We start from the raw sequence: 24,843 nt of genomic DNA, 5'->3' as shown, positions 1-24,843 counted from the left end.
TGTTTTTAAAGGCAAACTTAATTCTCTTTGTTAAATATAAACCAGTTTAAAAACTGTAACCTGCAATACACTGAAGAAGCTGTGACAGAAGCACGTTCGCCACTGGGTCACATCAACTTTTCTTTTACTTACAAAAGGGTACCTTGTAACTCAACGTCCCCTATACTCAAAATCTTTGATACTCAACGCCCTTCCTCGAGAGATTTATACCCTTAAACTCAACGTTTCCCTTAAACTCAACATGTTCAGTTTGTTTTTTAAAATTTATTTATTTATTTTCAAATTACCAATGATAATAGTTATAGCTTGGGGTGCTGAGAACTTTTTATTTGTGTTTTTATATGATATTTGTGTTATTTTCAGTGTATAAGTGTCAAAAACAACCCCATTATTTTACATAAGCCTAAAATACCTGTATATGCAAGTCTATAGGACCATGGAATTAACAGGTTTCTCATACATCCTTATGGGAAAAAATACCCTGAAACTCAATGCCTTTTAAACTCAGCACCAGTCCCAGTACCAACTGATGTTGAGTTTCAAGGTACCACTGTGCATATAGTAATCTTTGCAGTTTTGCAAGTGCATTTTTGTCCATTGTTGCTGTATACAAGATTAGAGTTGCTCAATAGTCTGTGGTCGCAGTTGTGTGATTTACCTTATCATAAAACATTTACAACAGCATTTTAACAGGAGACATATCTGGTCTGCATACAGGCCAGTCAAGCACATGAACTCTATATCTATGAAGCAATGCTGTTGTAAACTTCTGCAGAACAAGGCCTGGCATTGTTTTGCTGAAATAGACAGAAAGTTCTTAAAAAAACATAAGCATATGTCCAAAATACAGATATAAGCCTCTGCATCAATGGTATTTATATACAGTATGTATGCAGATCACCCATGCCATGGGCACTGATGCGTCCCCATGCCATCACAGATGCCGGTTTTTGCATTAGACTTTGCTCCAAAAGAACTAGCCAGCATTTCTGCACAAAATTAATTCTTGGCTTCCTCTTTGCATAAACACTTTTAGGTTGCATTTTTACTACAGCAGCGGACTGTGTTAAGTGACAATGATTTTCCAAAGTACTCCTGAGCCTGTGTGATTGAATCCATCAGAGAAGCATGACAGTTTCTTAAACAATAATGATTAAGTGCTCAATAGTCACACACATTCAGCAGCTCCTGGCCTCTACACACCAAGATTTTTCAACTCCCTGAATATTTTCATAATCTTTTTTTACAAAAAAACTAGCTGTGTGTAAACAAGTCATTGACCCCCTTTAGTTACTTAATGACCTAATAAACCAAATGCAATTGTTTATGTTTATTTGAACCCTACACACCCATGATTTACTGCCTGCCAGTTTGAATCTAAACATTTATTTTATACAGCCTGTTAGCAATGTGAAGGAGGCTAAAAAGTCTCAATAATGTCTAATACTGCCTAAACATAAGTAATCTCAGTTAAGGAAAAAAAGCTACCATACTATATAAGTCTGGAAAAAAAACACCTTGCCATTTGATCTATCAATCAACACAGCAAAGCTTGATTTTAAAATACACAAAGAAAGACTTAAAAGTAGATTAAGTATTTCTCAATCCAGATACAAAGGGATACAAAGCCATGTCTAAAGAAACAGGACTGGATGGCAGTGAGACACATTATGTCTAAATTAATGAAGCTTGTAACAATGGTGTAGCTATCCAGGAGTGCTTGGGCTGCGTACAATTTTTCAAGGGCTCCCCAACACATTAACAAAAAAGAATATTTGAAGAACAGCAGACGTCTCCAGCCCTAGCTAAGACTGGTGTTCACAACCGCTCAAAATAAAAAGGATAGGCATAGGACAGTCATAACAGAATTCAAAAAGCAGCGGGGGGACACCACTGCAAACTAACCAAAGCATCAGTGCTCATCTGACATGCAACCACATGGATGACTCACAAACCTTTTGAGATATTAGCACTTAAATAGCAGTTAAAACTTTCTGACTAACAAGGTGTCTCATTGTAACTGACAAAAAGATCTACTGACTTGCCATTAACTAGGCAACAATAAATGAGGTGAGTGGAATGAGGTATCCAGCAAGACCATCATCCTAAGTCCTGTATCCTCAATGGACCCAAATAGAGATGCTGTGGTAAGACATGAAATGCACAGTTCATGTCTGAATACCAGTTAATATAAAAACTTATATTAAATTATACACCGACGAGGCATAACATTATGAGCACTGACGGGGGAAGTGAATAACACTGATTATCTCTTTATCACGGCACCTGTTAGTGGGTGGGATATATTAGGCAGCAAGTGAACATTTTATCCTCAAAGCACACATCAACACGTGAGCATCAGAACTGGACCACGGAGCAATGGAAGAAGGTGGACTGGTCTGATAATTCACGTTGTCTTTACATTACATGGATGGCCGGGTGCATGTGCATCACTTACCTGGGGAACACATGGCACCAGGATGCACTATGGGAAGATGGCAAGCCGACGGAGGCAGTGTGATGCTTTGGGCAATGTTCTGCTGGGAAACCTTGGGTCCTGCCATCCATGTGGATGTTACTTTGACATGTACCACCTACCTAAGCATTGTTGCAGACCATGTACATCCTTTCATGGTAACTGTATTCCCTGATGGCTGTGGCCTCTTTTAGCAGAATAATGCGCCCTGTCACAAAGCAAATGTTCAGGAATGGTTTGAGGAGCACAACAACTAGTTTGAGGTGTTGACTTGGCCTCCAAATTCACCAGATCTCAATCCAATCGAGCATCTCTGGGATGTGCTGGACAGACAAGTCCAATCCATGGAGGCCCCACCTCACAACTTACAGGAGTTAAAGGATCTGCTGCTAACATCTTGGTGCCAGATACCACAGCACACCTTCAGGGGTCTAGTGGAGTCCAAGCCTCGACGGGTCAGGGCTGTTTGGGCAGCAAGAGGGGAACCAACAAGATATTAGGAAGGTGGTCATAATTGGTGCCTGATCGGTGTACAGACCATTTAGTTAGTTACTGTCATATCTGCTTAAAGGTAAGGAACGTTATAAAAAGGCAATCACTTTTTCAAAAGGGTGATAAGCATTTTATAATTTTATTTATTAAAAAGACAAAGTTATGCTCTACAAAAGTTCCTAGTGTAATGTTTTGTGTAATAATTATTAAAAAAAAAAAGTAACAATAATACAATAACTGAGGCAGTCAGAGTCAGAGAGTCAGAGAGGGCAATACCTTTTCCAGTGCATTGTAGTACAATTAGCTCTGTGGTTACTGTATTCAGCACATAAGACATTTAGCACATGCGATTTTTAATATTTTCCTCTACCTGTAACACATGTTTTAAAAATTGGAGCAGGGCAAATTAATATAAGGAACAATATGAAATGTGAAACAAACAGGTCATGCTGTCATGACTGAGTATAAACAGAGCATTATTGAATTACATACAATCATGTCTCAAAGTTTGCCACTTTATGGACTATATGCCATCTACAATACATAATATTATTAAAATTTGTACTAATTCCTAAATTATTACAAATGTACCATCTACAATACATAACATTATTAAAAGGTTAAAATAGAGAAAACAAGAAAATAAGACAAAAAAAACAATAAAGAATTCCTATGATCTTTGCTTCAACTGAATGTGCAGCCATCAAACAAAAGACAAATTACACAATTAAAATAACAAAGTTGACTAGTTTTCATACTGTTTCAATGTTCCAATGTAATTGAGGTTGTAAATTTATGAAGTGTGCTGTCTTCATGACAAATAATGATGACTGCCAAAATGTCACCACACTCAAACTGTTGTGCTTTATGTTTATGGCATTATTTTCCGCTTTAATACCCTAGACTAAAGCACAAACAAAAGGAAAACAAGTTCTACCAAAACCACGGTAAGCAAATTACTGCTAAAAAACAACACAATGCTGAGAACCAGTGAGAACTAACCTTGGCAGTGCATGAACTTTGAATACATTGAGTTGTTTGCTTAAGTAACTGTTAACTTAGTTCTGAGAAGTAATCAGATACTGCTGCAGAAAAATAATAACAACAAATTATCTTTATTGAGGAAGAAATAAAACTGCACATTTAATCAATTATGAACCAGTTATGTTTATGATGCTCTGAAAATGCCAGGATCAAAGGCCAGAATCTTCTATTCTAATGCATCACCACTGTGGTGGAGAAACATTAGTGCAGCATCATTGAATTAAGAGAAAGCCTAGCTCTTTTAAAAAACAAACACAATTAGATGATAAAAAGCATCATTTGCACTGGTGTGGTTTCACCCGGAACAAAATGATCAGTTTAGTTCATTTAGACAGAAGCTGTTATGTGCACTATATGGCCAAAAGTATGTGAACACTTGACCATAAGCATGGTGGACATACAGTATCATTCCAAAAGCAATGGTAAATACAGTGGTACCTTGTAACCCAACATCCCCTAAACTCAAAATCTTTGAAACTCAGCGCCCTTCATCATTTGTACCCTTAAACTCAACGTTTCGCTTAAACTCAACGTGTTCAGTTTGTTTTTAAAAAATGTATTTATTTAATTGTAAATTAACAATGAACAGTCGCTTTGTTCAGTGCTTGGCTTGAGCGGTGCGGTAATGCGTTATCAAAGTGTGCATATGAGACGAAACTGCTCAACGTCAATTTGTGTGGAATAACCATCAGATTCACTCTGAAAGCATCCACATGTATCTGTGTTTAGCTGGATTTTCCTCCCGTTTCACTTTTAAACTTGTGTTACAACTCGGGGTGCTGAGACATTGTAAGAATCAGCTTTTTATTTCAGTGTTTTTATATTATATTTGTGTTATTTTCAGTATATGAATGTCAAAAACAACCCCCTAATTTTACATAAGCCTAAAATATATGCAATTCCACGGGACCATGACACACATTAACAGGTTTTCCATACATCCTTATAGGAAGAAATACCTTGAAACTCAACGCCTTTTAAACTCAACGCCACTCCCAGAAGGTACCACTGTATTGGAGTTTTATATAATTCAGTATGTATGACTGAAATGTCTATAATTCATGTTAGAAGAGGTGTCAATGTATTCTTGGCCATACATAGCATCAGGTTTCCCTTTACTCTACCACCCATTTGTACCTTTGTTTTTAATAATGATATAAAAAAGAAAATATTATTTGAGGGATCTTCAAAAAGTTTCCGCACTTTTATATTTTCGTTGGAAACAGTGAGTGTGGGAGGAGTAGTAATTTGTCGTGTCCGAGAGACTGAGAGAGAGCTTATAGTCCAGATTTAGCGCCATCTGATTTCCACCTTTTTGGACTGCTCAAAGAAGCTTTAAGAGGAAGAAGATTTTCATGTGATGATGATGTGAAAGCAGCAGTTTATCAGTGACTACATGCTCAACCAAAAAAATTTTTTGCTGATGGCATTAAAAAGTTGGTATGATGAGGCGGCAGGATATTCCGCTAGCACACCAGTGCCAAGATTCTGAACTCCTCGGTTCAAAACTCGGCGTTGCCACCAGCCACACGGTTCTGCTAGGGAGGAATGACCGGACTATGTGGGTGGGGTTGTGTAAGAACCCTGACTGGCAGATAGAGAGGTGCCTGTGCAGAGTGCATGGGTGAAAGGGGTTCCGCTAAGGGCTGCGTGCGGGTCGGAGGAGGCGTGAGCAGCAATATACCCACCTCGACTGCCATTAGGGATCCCCCAGCAGCGGAAGACAAATTGACTATGCTAAATTGGGAGAAAATGCATAAATAAAATAGAAAAAAAAGTGACGCTGGGAAAAATGCTTTGAAAAGTGACGTAATTTGTTTTTGAAATTCTTAATAAATACTGTTAATAAAAGTGCAGAAACTTTTGAAAAACCCTCATAATATTAATATTCTGTAAAACTACCCAAAAGCAGCTAATCTGCTGTGTGGGCTTTGCTTTAGAACATGTTACATTTACATGAACACATACTACAATAATACGAGTGTATATAACTTCCATCTGATTTAATTATCCATACAAGTCTGGGGATCATGGCAGTGATGAGGTGAGAATGGTGCCCGGGGCTGCATATGCATAGATACGTTCATATGGATTTTAGCTAAGACACCAGATGACAGCGAGTGCAGCCACAATGCCGTTGAGTATAGCCATGCTGTAGCCCAGATGAAAGGAGTGGCCTGTCTTTTGCCTGCAAACCACACACACACACACACACACACACACACAGGATTAATCTAGCACTACACAATAACCTTGCACTTGTGCATTTGTGTACATGCTTTAACCATATAGAAAACCAACCAAACTCATTATAGGAATCATGACTCTTTACGTAGACTGATGAATTGAGCGCATCAGTGAGCGCATAAGTGCTCCATAGTCTCATGAGTAGAAGCCCATAAAAACCATTACAGGCCATCCTGGTGTCTTATGATACCACAGCGAGGCTCAATAATGGACAATTTGTCTAATGTTTTACAGGGATCAGCCTTCTCTCTCAGGAGCAGTCTATAAGATCTTTAAACTTCTAAAGCTTTTGATAAGGATCTTTTTTTGGCCCCTATTAAGCTGATTACATTTTCCAACCATATGGGAGGGATGAAAAGGCACAAAACATTTGATCAATAACCTTCTGACATTTTTAGCCATTTAACCCAATTAAAGGGAAGAAAGGTTTTGCAAGCCATACACTTTTTCTTCCTGTGGGTTAAATTTCCTATGCACTATGATCAGTGTATACACCGATCAGCCATAACATTACAACCACCTCTGTGTTTCTACACTCACTGTCCATTTTATCAGCTCCACTTACCATAGAAGCACTTTGTAGTTCTACATTTACTGACTGTAGTCCATCTGTTTCTTGACATACTTTTTTTACCCTGCTTTCACCCTGTTCTTCAATGGTCAGGACCCCCACAGGACCACCACAGAGTAGGTATTATTTAGGTGGTGGATCATTCTCAGCACTGCAGTGACAATGACATGGTGGTAATGTGTTAGTGTGTGTTGTGCTGGTATTAATGGATCAGACACAGCAGCACTGCTAGAGTTTTTAAATACCGTGTCCACTCACTGTCTACTCTACCTAGTTGGTCCACCTTGTAGATTTAAAGTCAGAGACGATCACTCAGCTATTGCGGTTGTTTGAGTTGGTCATCTTCTAGACCTTCATCAGTGGTCACAGGACGCTGCTTATGGGGTGCTGTTGGCTGTATATATTTTTGATTGGTGGACTATTCTCAGTCCAGCAGTGACAGTGAGGTGTTTAAAAACTCCATCAGCGCTGCTGTGTCTGATCCACTCATACCAGCACAACACACACTAACACACCACCACCATGTCAGTGTCACTGCAGTGCTGAGAATGATCCACCACCCAAATAATACCTACTCTGTAGTGGTCCTGGGAGAGTCCTGACCATTGAAGAACAGCATGAAACAGGGCTAACAAAGCATGCAGAGAAACAGATGGACTACGGTCAGTAATTGTAGAACTACAAAGTGCTTCTATATGGTAAGTGGAGCTGATAAAATGGACAGTGAGTGTAGAAACCAGTAGGTGGTTTTAATGTTATGGCTGATTGGCGTAAATTGCTGCTATAACAACAACACTAGCACAGATATATTTATAAACACAGTGTAGCATTTGCAGTCTGTACACAAAAGTTTCCTGTTTATACTAAATTGTAAAAAGCTCCATGGCAGGGCTCCTAAGGGTTAAAAAAAACACAATGGCTAATGGCCAGTCGCTTTTGGCAAGGCATTTGTGGCAATGTATGTCGATGGCATGCAGCATGGGGTCTGCTGATCAATATGTTTTGTGGTATTGCTTGTAGGTTATGTAAAGGCTGAATGTACAGCCGTGTGAGAGAGGATACAGACATGGTAACCTCTGTGTTAATCCATGCCCAAGGTCAATCAATAGAGAGCCAGTGGTCATTGGATTGTTACTGGAGCGAGCTATTTCTGTGGGCTCGTCTGGGCCAGATATGGGTGGAGCAGTGGTGTGTGATTAGGTAACTCTCTCACATTTAACCCTGCAGATTGTCACCATACACAGACATGATCGTGCTGTATCCCACTAACCAATCACATGCTTAAAGCAAAGCATTGTACAGAACACATTTCACCTCACATTGAGCACAGGTTCATTTTTGTTTGTACTACTGTATAGCCACTAGCCACAAGGCATGATGATGCCATGCTGACTAACATGCACATTTATTAATCAGTAGAAGAACTAGTCGATAAATCCTTTACCACATGTATTTACAAATGCAATCAGGAATAGCAGCAATCTGCAATACCAGCCTCCACTCCTCTGGAAAGGTGTCCATTAAGCCCATTTAGTAAAAAATGCATGTGTGAGGTCAGGCACTGATGTTCCACAAGAAGGCCTGGTAGGTGCAGTCATCATTCCAACTCATGTCAAATGTGTTCAGTTGGGTTGGGGCTGAATTTTGTCCACATTAAACTTGTCAAACCATGTGTTAATGGACCACTATAAAAGTTGGATGAATATACTTCATTCTATACAACCAATTGTTTACACTTGTTAGTACTACATATATTTGGTCATATAGTACCTAAAATAACTATAGTCACATCAAGCCACACTTTTTTTTTCCCCTCATGTGCTGTTTGGTATTTGAATCCTGGCCACTTGTGGTGTTTTTTACACCACTAAAAATATTTAATTTATTTAACAAGACACCCGGACTGTGCGTGGCATCTTTACCAGACACAGACGTTTCCAAGGCCACTAAATGAGAAACAAACGTTTTAGTTGTGTGACTGAGGCGTGAGGGGGAACAGAAGGCCTCATTTAACATGCATTAAGCATCACGCCTGACTAAGCTCCAGCCTTGCCATTCAACAGCTTCATCAAACCCACGACATCCGAACAGAAACTGATATGTGTTTCTGTTTACTGGCTAAATGATTAATGAAGAGGGCTGGGATTGAATGGGACAGGGTTGGAAAACTATGGAAGAAAAGACTGCAAACTGCATGGCTGGATTAGGACAGAGAATGGCAGTGGGTACACCATGTCCTGTATCACTATTACAATCCCTATTTCAGAAAATACTGGAACACTGCATTAAAAACCGAAATCTGTAATCTGTTAATTCACTTGAAGCTTTATTTAACAGAAAAAAAGTAAAAAAAAAAAAAAAAAAAAGGTTTCAGTTGTTAATAAACTCTTTTATTATAAAATTCTTTTCATAATGCACCATACACTGATCAGCCATAACATTAAAACCACCTCCTTGTTTCTACACTCACTGTTCTTTTTATCAGCTCTACTAACCATATAGAAGCACTTTGTAATTCTACAATTACTGACTGTAGTCCATCTGTTTCTCTACATACTTTTTTAGCCTGCTCTCACCCTGTTCTTCAATGGTCAGGACCACCACCCTGTTCTTCAATGGTCAGGACCACCACAGAGCAGGTATTATTTAGGTGGTGGATCATTCTCAGCACTGCAGTGACACTGACATGGTGGTGGTGTGTTAGTGTGTGTTGTGCTGGTATGAGTGGATCGGACACAGCAGCACGTCCACTCTATTAGACACTCCTACCTAGTTGGTCCACCTTGTAGATGTAAAGTCAGAGACGATCACTCATCTATTGCTGCTGTTTGAGTTGGTCATCTTCTAGACCTTCATCAGTGGTCACAGGAAACTGCCCACGGGGCGCTGTTGGCTGGATATATTTTTGGTTGGTGGACTATTGTCAATCCAGCAGTGACAGTGAGGTGTTTAAAAACTCCAGCAGTGATGCTGTGTCTTATCCACTCAAACCAGCACAACACACACTAACACACCACCACCATGTCAGTGTCACTGCAGTGCTGAGAATGATCCACCACCCAAATAATACCTGCTCTGTGGTGGTACTGGGAGAGTCCTGACCATTGAAGAACAGCATGAAAGGAGGCTAACAATGCATGCAGAGAAACAGATGGACTACAGTCAGTAATTGTAGAACTACAAAGTGCTTTTATATGGTAAGTGGAGCTGATAAAATGGACAGTAAGTGTAGAAATGTTTAATGTTATGGCTGAGCGGTGTAAATTGTCAATAGGAGACAGATCTGTACTACAGACTGACCGGTCAAACACACGCACTCTATGCCTACAAAGTCACGCTGTTGTAACTCATGCAAAATGAAGCCTGGCATTGTCCTGTTAAAATAGACATGGAGTTCCAGGTAGAAGTCGTCTTAATGGCAGCATATGTTTCTCTAAAATACCAGTTTAAGCCTCCGCTTTAATGGTACCTTTACATATATGCAGATCACCCATACCGTGGGCACTGATGCACCCTTATGCCATCACAGATGCTGGTTTTTGCACCTTTCATTGCTAACAGTTTGAATGTTTTTATATATTTGGCTCATAGTATATGCAAAATTAACATATGGCATATAGTTTCAGGTTGCTTTTTTTGATGCAGCGGTGGACTGTGTTAAATGACAATGATTTTGCAAAGTACTCTTGAGCCCATGTGGCTATGTCCATTACAAGAGCGTAATAGCAGCCGTTTCTGCCCTTGGCCTCCTGACTCCTTGGATCTTTTTATGATATTATGAACTGTATTGTGAAAGACCTAAAATGCACTCTTGCACTGAGAAACATTGTGCCAAACTTTGTAAGAGAATTTTCAGTCAGTTCAAAGACAAAGTGATGAACCACAACCCATCCTCTCTTGCAAAGACTAAGCCTTTGGTGGGCTTGTTACCAGTTAAACTTCTAATTTTGTAACCTTCCAGGTTTTTAGTCTGATTTTGCCTTTATCCCAGAGGTCATTTTTTGAGTGTGTTGCTGGTGTCACATTATAATTTTTTTATATTTACAAAATACAATTAGGTTTGTCAGTAAAAGCACTGAAAATTTGACATTACATTTACATTCTCAGCATTTAGCAGACGCTCTTATCCAAAGCGTCTTACAGTAGCGTGACAGTATATATTATCCAAGCAACTGAAGGTTAAAGGCCTTGCTGAAGGGCCCAACAGTGGCAACCTGGGAGTGGTGGGGCTTGAACCAGCGACCTTTCGATTAATAGTCCGACCGATACCTTAACCCCTAGGCTACAACTGCCCTATGTTCTCTTTGTAGTTTTTATTGTATTTTTAGAAAGTGTTCCAACTTTTCTGTAAATGGGATTTGTACTATACTCTAATACTTTAACTTACATAATTATGTCCTACTCACATTAAAGGTCAGGCATTAAAAAAGGCCACAATAACACAAACTAGAGTCTGCACATGATAAGAGATATGCACTTGGTTCACCGCAAGGCTGGGCGCATATTGCCTCTTACCACAACGTTTAGGCCTTTCACATAATATGTAGCAAAACCACTTTCAGCTGGCTGTACCACTGAGCAGTGAGCTTAAAAGCAATCCACAATATTGCCTGACAGTATAGACAGTTTATTTACATGGAGTTAGTATGACATGTTTTGTCTGTTTGAGTTTAAAGCCATCTTTGCATATATTTGTGATTCATGGCAGGACATGTGTTTTAGATCGCTGTTCTTGTTAGTAGTTCTTTTCTGGTGTTAGTCTTACATATATGTAAGGTTTTTTTGTTTGTTTGTTTATTAGGATTTTAACATCATGTTTTACACTTTGGTTACATTCATGACAGGAAGGGTAGTTACTCATTACACAAGATTAATCACTTCACAAGGTTATATCGAACAGTCATGGATAATTTTGTATCTCCAATAAACCTCACTTGGATGTCTTTGGACTGTGGGAGGAAATCGGAGCACCCGGAGTAAACCCACGCAGGAACGGGGAGAACATGCAAACTCCACACAGAAAGGACCCGGACCGCCCAACCTGGGGATCGAACCCAGGACCTTCTTGCTATATGTAAGGTACTTAAGGACTGTCGCTGTACTGTCTAGTGAGAGGATTTATTTTATTGTCTTTGGTAAGCATAGTCGGTACCACTAGACAAGCTGTAGCGTAGTGGTTAAGGTACTGGACTAGTAATCAGAAAATCGCTGGTTCAAGCCCCACCACTGCCAGATTGCTGCTGGGCCCTTGAGCAAGGACCTTAATCCTTAATTGCTCAGACTGTATACTGTAATGTAAGTCGCTTTGGATAAAGGCGTCTACTAAATGTTATCATTTCTTTTTGTATTTAGGACATTCAATCAGGATATATTTTACTGTGATAGATGTTTGGCAAGTTTCGCAAGTTGGGGAATTCTCTACTCTTATTAAGTGCTGGTGTGTTATCCTTATGAGGATTACTTGATCTATAAGTTTTATAGTTCTAGTTGTATCTATGGTTTGCTGTTTACTTTAGGGTGTATTTGTTGTTGATTTGTGTGCTTCATTCAGTTTGCAATTTATTTTTGATACAGGTGTTCACCGTTGGTGGAGTTTTAAAGTTTATGATCCATTTTACCCCTTGCCAGTTGGTCTACTCTTTCGTTTCCCACTGTTCCACTTTTATTTAGTAAAAGTTCTTGGATTTCCCTTTGTGTTAGAACATCAAGAGATCTTAAAGAAATCTTGATGCTCAGATCTTCTACTCTAGTATAATTTGCTGAGTCTGAGAGAGAAAGCCCTGCAAAACCTTGAGTGTGCACGAGACACTCCAAGTCACCAAGTTAATGGTTAGGGGTGTTGGGGTTGTTAACATTCGTAGTGGGAATAAAACCTGTTTAAACAGGTACTGTTGTTAGCTGTTGCTGAAATGAGCACCTCTGTTGAAACACAGAGGCCAGGGGAGAGGGACAAGTCATTGTCAGTGTGAGCATTTCTAGTGCTTGAAGACAGGACTTGGAATCCGTGCATATTGTTTTGTGTGGATTCAGTAAAGTTCAGGGCCATAAATAATACATGAAATTCTGCTGTATAAATAAAGCTTTTACTTTACTTTTAGTTATTATTGCTGGAGTTAATTGATTTGTTGTTTTAGTTCTATCTGTGTATATGGGTGAGTGGGAGGGTTTTTTGAGAAAACTGGTATCTGGTCTTCTAAGTTCCAAGGGTGGTCTGGTGTTGAGTGGCGTTTGAACTATTGCATTTACATCCATTTACATATAGAGCTTTTAGAGAGACAACAGTACTCAATAACAAATCATCAGAAATGTTAGTAGAAGGTTCTATTCTATTGTCCAATTAATCAAACACAATCTTGAATCCATACATTTGATCACAATCAATCACAAACAGTATTTAGGAAAAATAACATTGACATGGCAGGATTTTTAGGCATTTTGAAACAATCCTTGTAATTAATGTTAGTGTTTGGCTGACTGACATTACCTGAACCTGGCTGGAGAAAGTGGGGTGGGGGGGAACATGCCAGGTTCAAATGAGTCGAAGTATGTTAAAGTCCAGGAGAAACTGCAACACAGCACTCCAGCCACGGAGGAAAGGACCAGCATAGTCCAAAAACCTGCACATAAACAAAAAGGTTGATATGTTAATACGTGCTAATAAGTTACTATTACATAATTAGCTAAACATGCTGGTTAATTACACTACATCTGAACAACCATACTAATCACTGAGTTCAGGTGTTTAAGCCACCTCCACTAGTAACAGATGAATGAAATTTATTATATAAAATAAAAAATATGCTTTCAACGTTGAGGCAACAGTTTGGGGAGATCCCTTAACTGTTTCACCAGGTTTGTGCTATACATCTCACTTAAAGACACACATTAATAGCCTTGTCTAAAGCAAAGTAAAAAAAAAAAAAATAGAGAATAATAATAATAATAATTAAATAAACTTGTATGTGAATGCTCCCCTTGTGGAGGTTTTATGTTACATCTTGTAAATCACAGTGAGACCAGATTTTACAGAGAGAGTAAATGCATTGTTTGTGTTGCCTGGGTCACATAAAAAATCATGGGTCGCTTGAAAAAAAGTTTGAAATCCTTGATCTAAAGTGAACGTATGCCACTTTCCCCCTGGTACTAGCTAAATGCTTTCATAAGTGATCCCTGAAGAAATCCTAATGTAAGTGAAAAGGGTCATTTTTCACTTGGGAGTTTTACTTGTGTTCAGATCACCTGAGACACATCTTTTGGCCAGGTGTATACAAGACCTCACATATGCACACTTGACAATAAATGTTTAGTGCTAAATATTTGGCATTATGCGTTGTGATACTGTTAAGTCAGAATTTAGCACAACACCGTTTTTATGTTGCTGAGTTTGATATCTGCAGTCTGAACATCACTCTTTACAAAAAGTCAACTGTTAGTTGTTGGAAATGCAATGACCATTTATAAATGACAGCACTGATCAATTTATGTATTTGTTGAATATCATTTAATCAGTAATGCATAAAAATCCCTAGGATTCTGCTTCCGTAAAACATGTAATTTGGACCTACCTAGAAGTCCTACTTCTGCTCCATCATCTGTGGTAATTCTCTCAGCTCTAAGATCTAAAGGAGAAAAATAATCAAATTTAATCTTGTGCATATTCTTTAAAGTATCACAAAATATAAATATACTTTAGTAAGGACAAAACAGCATGTTTGTAGATACAGTCAGTGAGACATCATGCAGTGAATTAAAACACACTGTCTAACCCCTGCTTAATTAAACGTATAAAAGCATTACATTGCACGAGCAATTTAAAGTACACAGGTAAAGAAACATTTACACAGTCTGCATTTGAAGTTGGCCATAGTTTATGCATGTCTAACCTCCTTTATGAGTGTGTTTCAACTGAGGGCAACATAGTACCTAAGGACCATGCTTCACCATGCTCTAAATTTGGGTACTACTAGCTAACCAGACTTTTTAGTACAGTGGTACCTTAAAACTTTATGTCAACTGGTTCTGGGACTGGCATTGAGTTTTAAAGGCATTTTTTTTCTCATAAGGATGTATGGGAAACCTGTTACTGCATTCCGTGGTCCTGTGGAACTGTATACATTTTAGGCTAATGTAAAATAATAGGGTTGTTTTTGACACTTATACACTGGAAATAACAAAAATATAGTATAAAATACACTGAAATACCATTGAAAAACCAATCAATATCAAAATAGATGATACTGATACAAAAATCAATATAAAAATACAATAAAACCTACACTTTACCTTTACTTCTTTATTGTTTGTTTATGCTTCTTAATCGTGGAGATACCGTATTCCGTAATACTGCATTCTTTAGCAAGCTCAGTAATTTACATGAGAAGCGGTTAAACTGTTATTGCGCTGGCTGTGGCGTTATTTCCTATATAGTATGCCGGTGCACAAAACTTAACGTGACTTATTGTACTAAAACAATGAGCAAGAAATTTCATTAGTGGAGAGAACTTATGAGCAGTAATAATTAAGAGAGGTTTAGTGTTTCTATGTTGTTCTTTAAATACATTAAGTCACATTAAGCATTTTTTCCTATAAACGTTAAGACTCTCTTGGAAAAGCTGATTCTTACAATTTCAAGTTTAAAAGTGAAACAGGAGGAAAATCCAGCTAAACACAGATACATGTGGACGCTTTCAGAGTGGATTTGACGGTTATTCCACACAAATGCAGATTTGTCTCATATTCGTACTTTGATGATGTTTTACCGCACCGTTTAAGCCGAGCGCTGAACAAAGCGGCTATTCTTTGTTAATTTGGAATTGCGTTGAAAACGTCGAGTTTAGGGGAAATGTCTAGTTTAAGGGTACAAAGGGGACTTTGAGTTACAAGGTACCACTGTATCTCCAAATAACCTGATAGCATGTCTTTGGACTGTGGGAGGAAACCGGAGCACCCAGAGGAAACCCACGCAAACACGGGGAGAACATGCAAACTCCACACAAAAAGTACCCTGAACGCTTCACCTGGGAATATAACCCAGAACCTTCTTGCTGTGAGGCAACAGTGCTACCCACCGAGCCACCGGGAATGCTCCACCTGGGAATCGAACCCAGAACCTTCGTGGTGTGAGGCAACAGTGCTACCCACCGAGCCACCGGGAATGCTCCACCTGGGAATCGAACCCAGGATCTTCTTGCTGTGAGGCAACTGTGCTACCCACCGAGCCAACATGTTAATTATCTTATTTAATTTTTACGAATTTCATATATTGTCAATAAAAAACAAGAAATTTTACATCTGTTGCAATTGAGATTTAGTTGCTTTAAAGTCAAGCTCCTTTATCATGTGCTTTTATTCTTAAATAACAGTTTATAGTGTAATACACGTGTGTGTGTGTGTGTGTGTGTGTGTAAATGAGTTCCTACCTTTTAGGATCATGTAAAGTAAGGAGACGAGTACAGCAATAACTGACAGGATTATTAAACAGCAGAGCATGGAACAGATCTGCGCTACCCACTGCCTCCTCTGCACACATCTGGCCTGCTGTGGTGTGGATATAACCCGGTTTAAACTGCTCTCATCTGCACCAGGGTTTAATCTGGATTTATTTACTCCATCATTCGTATCATTCAGGTCCTCTTCATCTTCTGAAAACAGGTCCACAGGCATTGTTACTATAGTTACTGTACCTCTAACCTGCGTTTATCCTCTTCTAGTTTTCATTACGAGCACTTGAGCTTCTCGTTTAAATGTTTTCAATCAATGAAATAAGTTTAGTCGAAATAAATAAACAATATCGCTCTTAAATCTGTCCAAGATGAAAAAGAGTCGAACTTTCGCAGCGTTCAAAACATCGCGGTTTATACTTCCGCATTCGTAAAGTTACTGAAGTCCCGCCTATTTCCAAATCAGGCCAATCCACACGTGGCGTCTTCGCTCTTTCATAGTATGACTGGATAAACGGAATGTCAATCAAACTGGTTACGAAACTGAAGCTCATCTCGTTAGAGTGTTGCGTGATGAACACAGACGCACGTTCAGACTTGTTTGTTCCTGTTTGATGAATGTATCCAGGATGTGATAAACACAGTTCTTAGTAATGATCTAAACTAGTCTTTTACTTAGGATCATGCTCACCGGGAGTGCCGGGTACATCTTTGTTAAGTAGAGCCAATTAAACATAAAATAACTATTTATTTTAATTCAAGGCACAACAACTTACTATTTACTAGTCAATATTTTGTGTGGCCACCATTATTTCCCAGAACTGCCTTAACTCTCCTGGGCATGGAGTTTACCAGAGCTTCACAGGTTGCCACTGGAATGCTTTTCCAGTCCTCCATGACGACATCACGGAGCTGGCGGATATTCGAGACTTTGCGCTCCTCCACCTTCCGCTTGAGGATGCCCCAAAGATGTTCTATTGGGTTTAGGTCTGGAGACATGCTTGGCCAGTCCATCACCTTTACCCTCAGCCTATTCAATAAAGCAGTGGTCGTCTTAGAGGTGTGTTTGGGGTCATTATCATGCTGGAACACTGCCCTGCGACCCAGTTTCCGGAGGGAGGGGATCATGCTCTGCTTCAGTATTTCACAGTACATATTGGAGTTCATGTGTTCCTTAATGAAATGTAACTCCCCAACACCTGCTGCACTCATGCAGCCCCAGACCATGGCATTCCCACCATAATGCTTGACTGTAGGCATGACACACTTATCTTTGTACTCCTCACCTGATTGCCGCCACACATGCTTGATACCATCTGAACCAAACAAATTAATCTTGGTCTCATCAGACCATAGGACATGGTTCCAGTAATCCATGTCCTTTGTTGACATGTCTTCAGCAAACTGTTTGCGGGCTTTCTTGTGTAGAGACTTCAGAAGAAGCTTCCTTCTGGGGTGACAGCCATGCAGACCAATTTGATGTAGTGTGCGGCGTATGGTCTGAGCACTGACAGGCTGACCCCCCACCTTTTCAATCTCTGCAGCAATGCTGACAGCACTCCTGCGCCTATCTTTCAAAGACAGCAGTTGGATGTGACGCTGAGCACGTGCACTCAGCTTCTTTGGACGACCAACGCGAGGTCTGTTCTGAGTGGACCCTGCTCTTTTAAAACGCTGGATGATCTTGGCCACTGTGCTGCAGCTCAGTTTCAGGGTGTTGGCAATCTTCTTGTAGCCTTGGCCATCTTCATGTAGCGCAACAATTCGTCTTTTAAGATCCTCAGAGAGTTCTTTGCCATGAGGTGCCATGTTGGAACTTTCAGTGACCAGTATGAGAGAGTGTGAGAGCTGTACAACTAAATTGAACACACCTGCTCCCTATGCACACCTGAGACCTAGTAACACTAACAAATCACATGACATTTTGGAGGGAAAATGACAAGAAGTGCTCAATTTGGACATTTAGGGGTGTAGTCTCTTAGGGGTGTACTCACTTTTTTTGCCGGTGGTTTAGACATTAATGGCTGTATATTGAGTTATTTTGAGGGAAGAATAAATTTACACTGTTATATAAGCTGCACACAGACTACTTTTCATTGTGTCAAAGTGTCATTTTGTCAGTGTTGTCCCATGAAAAGATATACTTAAATATCTGCAGAAATGTGAGGGGTGTACTCACTTTTGTGATACACTGTAACTTACAATTTATTGCTGTTTTATTTTGTAGAAACGAGTAAAATGTAGTGGAGTAAAAGTAAAAGTTGATGGAAATTTAAATACTCAAGTAAAGTACAGATTCTCCCAAAAAATACTTAAGTACTGTAACAAAGTATTATTACATCGTTACTATACACCACTGCATGACAGTGGGTAGTCAAGATAGTGGATAGTGTCTACATCACATAAAATTTAAACCTTAATTGATATAATTGTGATGCAACCAAATAAATTTGAAAATGGTCACATTAATGAATGTTCTCCTCACCACATTTACAGTCTGCTTGTGATACTTTAGTACAAGGGTGGTACGGTGGCTCATTGGGTAACAGCAAGAAGGCCCTGGGTTTGATTCTCAGGTGGAGCGGTTTGGCTCCTTTCTGTGTGGAGTTTGCATGTTCTCCCCGTCTGTATGGGTTTTCTCAGGGAGCTCTGGTTTCCTCCCACAGTCCAAAAACATGCAAGTGCGGTAAATTGGAGATACAAAATTATCCATGACTGTGTGTGTTTGACATTAAAAACTTAAACTGATAAATCTTATGTAACCAGTAAATACCTGTCCTGTCATGAATGTAAACAAAGTATGTTAAACATGATGTTATAATCACAATAAATAAACTTTAGTACAACAACTCAGAGCTGTACAGGCATTGCACCGGACTGTGAACAGGTAGATGAAAAACCAGTCCGTCCACCCTAAAACCGGATGTATGGACACCCTAGGTTTAAGTGATGTAAGTGAATGTGTGTTACCCTTTGATGGAATGATGACCTGTTCTGCCTTGGGCCCGGTGTTACTGAGTGCACCATCTGACCATGATGAAGTTTTTATAACCAAAAACACAAAAAAGCACTGACCTGGTGATTTGCCAAGGTCTACTTGTCTCACTAAGTAAATATTTTAGCATTTTCTGTTTGTTCAGCTCCCAAACTGTACAAAACTGGCACTCCATATAGTGTATCTGCCAAAAGGTGTATCAGATTGAGTAAATAAGTGTGTTGCCCTTTGATGGATTGGTGCCCACTGGCACAGGGCCTACCGCAGCCCTGACCAGAACGACATGCATAGCAAAAATGAACGTAAATGAATAAACCTTTTTTATTAATTTGTATGCAAAGGTCAACATGTCTCTACTGTCTAACTAAAAATGCTACACATTTATCTCGAAGTATGATCCTAGAAGAAATGTTTGCCTCTCTTTACATAGTCCTCACCCTTATGGATTGCACAGTGGCTTAGCTGGTGGAGAGTGCCACGACATTTTTCCTGACCTTGCTGTGTTTGTGGGGGTTATTAGGTACACCGTTATCCTCCCATCTCCTAAAACATGTAGAAGGTGGACTGTCTACTCCTAATTGTCTTCATGAGTAAGTGAGTGTGAGTCAGTAAATGTGTGTGTTGTAATGTTTGTGTTTTCTCTGTTTGGACAGCGATAGCTCAGCAGTAAAAATACTGGACTAGTAATCAGAAGGTTGCCGGTTTAAGCCTTACCATTACCAAGCTGCCACTGTAGGGCCTTTGTGCAAGGCCCTTAACTATCAATTGCTTTAAATAAAAAGCATCTGGTAAATGACACAAATGTAGATGTAAATTATGCTATGGACTAGCATCATGTCCAGGGTCTGTTCCGGCCTTGTGCCCAGTGACTCCTGGTGAAACGGGACCCATCGCGACCTTGAACAGTATAAAGCAGTTGGTTGAAATAATTTACTTCAATATTACTTTACACCATATTTGAATGTCATAATTCTGTGATTTTCGGTTTGTTACTTACTAAAAAAAAATAAAAAAAATAAAAATAAATAAAATATACAGTATATATACATATATATATATATACCGTATATATATATATATATATATATATATATAAATATTTACTTATTTTTAAAGAATGTATGCGCTTCTTTCTCGTTACGTTGCTGCCATCTTGTGGTAAAGCTTTGTTACTGCTACTAATTTTTACCTACAATATACTGTACATACTTAAGACTAACATGTAAATGAAATCACTTATATTAAATTATATACTATATTATTATATTTATATTATAAATTATTATTCTTTGACCTCACTTTCATTAAGCCTCTCTAGACTCTAGAAAGAGCAAAAATCCCAACAGACACACCCCAAAATCTTAGGAAAGACCATTGTTAAAATAATTTCCAGTAAAGTAGGGGCTGTTATAGTCACAATAAGAGGGCTAGATCAATATTAACATCAATAGTTTTTGAATGGGTTGTCCAACGAGCTCATGTCAGATGTTCAAATACATGGACAAAAAATCTATTTATAGGCCAGTGCAATCCTTAGTTTTTATTCATTCTTTGTTACTAAAATTACAAATGAGACTGAACTGAGGAACCTCTAAATCAGATATTTCTTTTCCATGGTCTTACCCTGCTCAGCTGTGATGTTCTTCATATGAGATTTGTTCTTTCTGATGTCCCCAGGCTCTCATATGGCTGTACTTGTAAGTCGCTTCACAATTCATCAGGTATCTAGGATACACATCTGCTGAGGGTATGTGTATAGAGTGTATGTGATGCTGTGATATTTCTACTTTGTACAGAACCACATCAGGTATAAATATACATTAGGACCTTGGGTTTCTGCAGGCTGGATATAATATAGGCTGCAGACTCAGAAACGTTGTCATTTGTTTTTCTGCATCTGTGAGGTTAACAGGCACACAGTGCACTAAAAGTAAAAAATGGATTCACAACATGCTGGGAATAAGAATAAAATTTGCTGCTGTAATAATAATAAATGAAAGTGTTTCATTTACTTGTTTAATGATCATACTTGTTGCAGCACTGATGACTTTCATTAAAAGAAAGTGTATTTATGTTTTATTTAATATATTTGTGTTATTTTTAGTGTATAAATGTCAAAAACAACCCTATTATTTCACATAAGCCTTAAATATATGCAATTCCACAGGACCATGGAACGCATTAACAGGTTTCCCATACATTCCTATACCTTGAAACTCAATGCCTTTTAAACTCAATGCCACTCCCAGAACCAATTGACGTCGAATTTCAAGGTACCACTGTATTAAAAAAGGGAATAAATAGACATAGAACAGCCTATTTTAAATAACTCTGATCGGGACTGGGGCGGCACGAAGGCTAAGTGGGTAGCACTCTCGCCTCAAAGCAAGAAGGTCCTGGGTTCGATCCCCAGATGGGGCGTTCCGGGTCCTTTCTGTGCAGAGTTTGCATGTTGTCCCTGTGTCTACGTGGGTTTCCTCCGGTTTCCTCCCACAGTCCAAATACATGCTGTGAGGTTAATTGGAGACACTGAATTGCCCTATAGGTGAATCTGTGTGTATCCAAGGTGTTACTGTGTGCCTTGCACCCATTGAAAAGCTGGGATAGGCTCCACACCCAAAGTTAACCCTGATTGGATAAGCGGTTAAGAATAAGTAAGTGATCAGGACTGCACAGACAACAAGAGATGCACGTTCCATTTTCTGGCGTTGCTTTATTTGCATACAACCATTGACTCCAGTTTTTTTTTTTTAAGAACAAAAAACTGTCATATGTGTCACTAACATCTGTCCAAGCTTTCGAGTGTAATGTGCAACCACAGACTATAACTGTTACAGAGTAAATGTGAAAAGTGAGAGCTATTAAGAACAGAGTGACCTGTTCCCCTGACCTTCTTTACCACTGATCATAACATTAAAACAATATCAGAACAAGTAACAATATATACAGTATCACAATGGACAGGTAATGTAAAAAATAAGGGGTTCAACTTTGTAGCAAAATATCTGTACATTTAAAAAGGTTTTATCCCAATGCAGTGTTTTTTTTTTTTCTTTAAAAAATGAGAAAATTCCTTTCCACAGTTCACAAACATCGTAAGAGAAGCTGAGCGGGAGAAAAAGTGTGTTCACATACATTTTTAAACTGAGCCTGGTGAATTATAAAGTGAATCATTAAGAAGGAGATTGTCCTCCATAGCACCAGTTGTCTCCGTCTCCAGTTTACCCAGTTCTCTTTGCATGAAAATTCAAAGAGATTAAAATGACAATGTTAAAAAGCAAAGTGCACTATGGGTTGTGTCCCATATCAGACAAACACTGCTTAGAGTCCGAACAATAAAACTGCTATTAATCAATGTGCCAACCATTGTAGTCTACACTGTCACGATCGCCATCTGCTAATCATTTAAATAGCTCTTAAAACCGCCAAGTGACGGACAATCCAACCAAGCATGTTCTCTCTTCTGTGTAGTCTGCTCTAGGTCGAATTTTCCAGTTCCAGTTTTGTTTTGGGCACTGATCTTCATAGCACCGTGCGTCAAAGGTAAGTCCATTACAAGTGCAAATCATTTAAAATCACGGAATGGTGATTCACCTCCTGTATAAATTTGAGGCTCCACATGACCTTATTATGATTGGAGATGCTCTTTTAGCACATGGTAGCCTCTACTTGGATCAAATGAAGGTGCTGTAGGTCGAAACTTTGCCTTCCACTTCTTCTGCTGGCATCCACCCGGCGGAAAGGATGACTGCGCAGGCCTATTAAAGAAAAAGTTAGTTAGAATTTAATAAGAACAGGTTCAGTGGGTACAGACTATTGTTAGACCAAACAAGTATTCAACCACTTTTGTTTTGTTATTTAATATACACTATATGGCCGAAAGTATGAGGACACCCCTTAAAATGATTTAGTTCAGGTATTTTATTTATTATTATTATTACTTTTTAAAATATTTTTTTCCCCTATTTTTTCCCCCAGTCTAGTCGTGTCCAATTACCCTGATTGCATCCTCTATACTGATTCGACCCTTCACCGCTGACTGAGAACGCCTCTCAACTGACATACGCCCCCTCCGGTACGTACAGTCAGTACAGACTGCATTTTTCACCTGCACGAGTCAAGTTCATACACTTGACGGGCACTGTGTATGGAGGGCCACACCCCCATCAGCATTATTCCTCAGCCCTGTTCAGGCGCCATCAGTCAGCCAGCAGGGCCGCAGTCGCACCAGTTATGAGGACCTATGATCCGACTTTCTTACCCTCTAACCCTGAACAACAGCCAATCGTTGTTCATGCAGCCGCCCAGCCTAGTCGGAAAGGCAGAGCTGATATTCGATACGATGTATTCGAAACCCCAACTCTGGTGAGCTAGCGTACTTTACCGCTGCGCCACCTGAGCGGCGTTTTATTTATTATTATTTTTGTTTATGCATTTTCTCCCATTTTTCCTCCCGACTGAGTGTGTCCAATTGCCTGATTGCATCATGCTTCCTCTTTGCTAATACCGACCCAAACTCTGATTGAGGAGAACGAAGCTAACCCACACCCCCTCCGACACGTGGGTAGCAGCCGTATGCATTTTTTTCACCTGCACTTTGGCGAGTGCGCATGCAAATCAGCACTGTGTATGGAGAGACACACCCTGATCAATGCATTTTTTTCCTCATCTCTGTACAGGCGCCATCAATCAGCCAGCAGAGGTCGTAACTGCATTAGTTATGAGAGAGAGACCCTGTCCGGCTTCAATCCCGCCCCTATATGAACAACAGGACAATCGCCGTTCATGTGGCCGCTCAGCCAAGCCAGCAGGCGGAGCTGAGACTCGATACGATGTATTCGAGATCCCAGCTCTGGTGTTCAGCGTGTGTTTTACCGCTGCGCCACATTAGTTCAGTTGTTTTACCCACATCCTTCACTTACAGACGTATACAATTTTTTGCTGTCAATGTGGTGGAAAAAGTTTTGGCTGTTTTAGCATGAATATGCCCTGTGCTCAAAGCGAGGTGTGTAAATACATGGTTTGACAAGTTTGTTGTGAACTGTTAGACCTGTCCAACAGTTTCTGACCTCACAAATGCCCTTTTGTCTGAACTAGTTCAGGCTGTTATGGCTGTAAAAATGTTGTGCAACTTCATATTAATGTCTCTGCTTTTGAAATGGGATGTACAGTCAGTGTTTGCTCATGGTTAGGTCTTCACATACTTCACTTGGCCATATAGTGTATAAATATAAAAAGGTATATAATAAAAAGTTCGTACATGATGGCATAAGTAACTTGTTGCAAGCAAAAACAAGACAATATAAAACAGACAAAATGAACACTGAATGCATGAAAGGGAACATTTCAAAACAAGCTGATCTCCAGACCTTCTTAGGATAATGTTCTTTGTACAGGCTAATCAAATGTTTGAAGAGTTTCATTACATATTAATTAAGCAAATACAATGCTCTACCAGCAGAACAGAGGACCTTTTTATTCATCTTTCTGGTAAGGGATCTTTTTATGTAAGGACTAAGAAAACTTGTAATTATTATGGACTTGTTTTATTTAAAAATCTAAAGTAAAATATGCAATA

General features: G+C 39.3%; 2 protein-coding genes across 3 annotated transcripts in view; both read right to left on the bottom strand.

The window, feature by feature from the left end:
* Window positions 1-5,996: 5,996 nt before the first annotated feature.
* On the bottom strand, window positions 5,997-16,509 carry arl6ip6 (ADP-ribosylation factor-like 6 interacting protein 6). Its single transcript, XM_062996834.1, has 4 exons — window positions 16,250-16,509; window positions 14,396-14,449; window positions 13,315-13,447; window positions 5,997-6,200 (listed from the first exon to the last, which is right to left on the bottom strand). Exons 1-4 carry the CDS (start codon window positions 16,491-16,493, stop codon window positions 6,107-6,109), a joined length of 525 nt encoding a protein of 174 aa, XP_062852904.1. The 5' UTR covers window positions 16,494-16,509; the 3' UTR covers window positions 5,997-6,106.
* Window positions 16,510-21,958: 5,449 nt separating this feature from the next.
* Window positions 21,959-24,843, bottom strand: part of fmnl2b (formin-like 2b) — a 54,861-nt gene continuing 51,976 nt past the window's right edge. The window contains exon 26 of one of the 2 annotated variants that reach the window (XM_062997670.1): window positions 21,959-23,023. In XM_062997670.1, coding sequence (XP_062853740.1) covers window positions 22,914-23,023 — 110 coding nt within the window. In that variant the 3' untranslated portion in view covers window positions 21,959-22,913. The remainder of the gene's footprint in view (window positions 23,024-24,843) is intronic. The other variant, XM_062997671.1, reaches the window with a different exon arrangement.

The sequence above is a fragment of the Trichomycterus rosablanca genome, chromosome 6 (assembly GCF_030014385.1).
Source record: "Trichomycterus rosablanca isolate fTriRos1 chromosome 6, fTriRos1.hap1, whole genome shotgun sequence".
Lineage (NCBI taxonomy): Eukaryota > Metazoa > Chordata > Actinopteri > Siluriformes > Trichomycteridae > Trichomycterus > Trichomycterus rosablanca.
Note: the sequence above shows the minus strand (reverse complement) of the source record. Positions and strands in the feature narration are given on the sequence as shown.

Coding starts and splice junctions, on each gene's coding strand:
- arl6ip6 (XM_062996834.1), bottom strand. CDS start 16,493: ATGCCTGTGGACCTGTTTTCAGAAGATGAAGAGGACCTGAATGATACG. Junction 14,450..16,249: donor ACTTTACATGATCCTAAAAG/GTAGGAACTCAT, acceptor TTTCTCCTTTAG/ATCTTAGAGCTGAGAGAATT. Junction 13,448..14,395: donor AGCAGAAGTAGGACTTCTAG/GTAGGTCCAAAT, acceptor GTTTATGTGCAG/GTTTTTGGACTATGCTGGTC.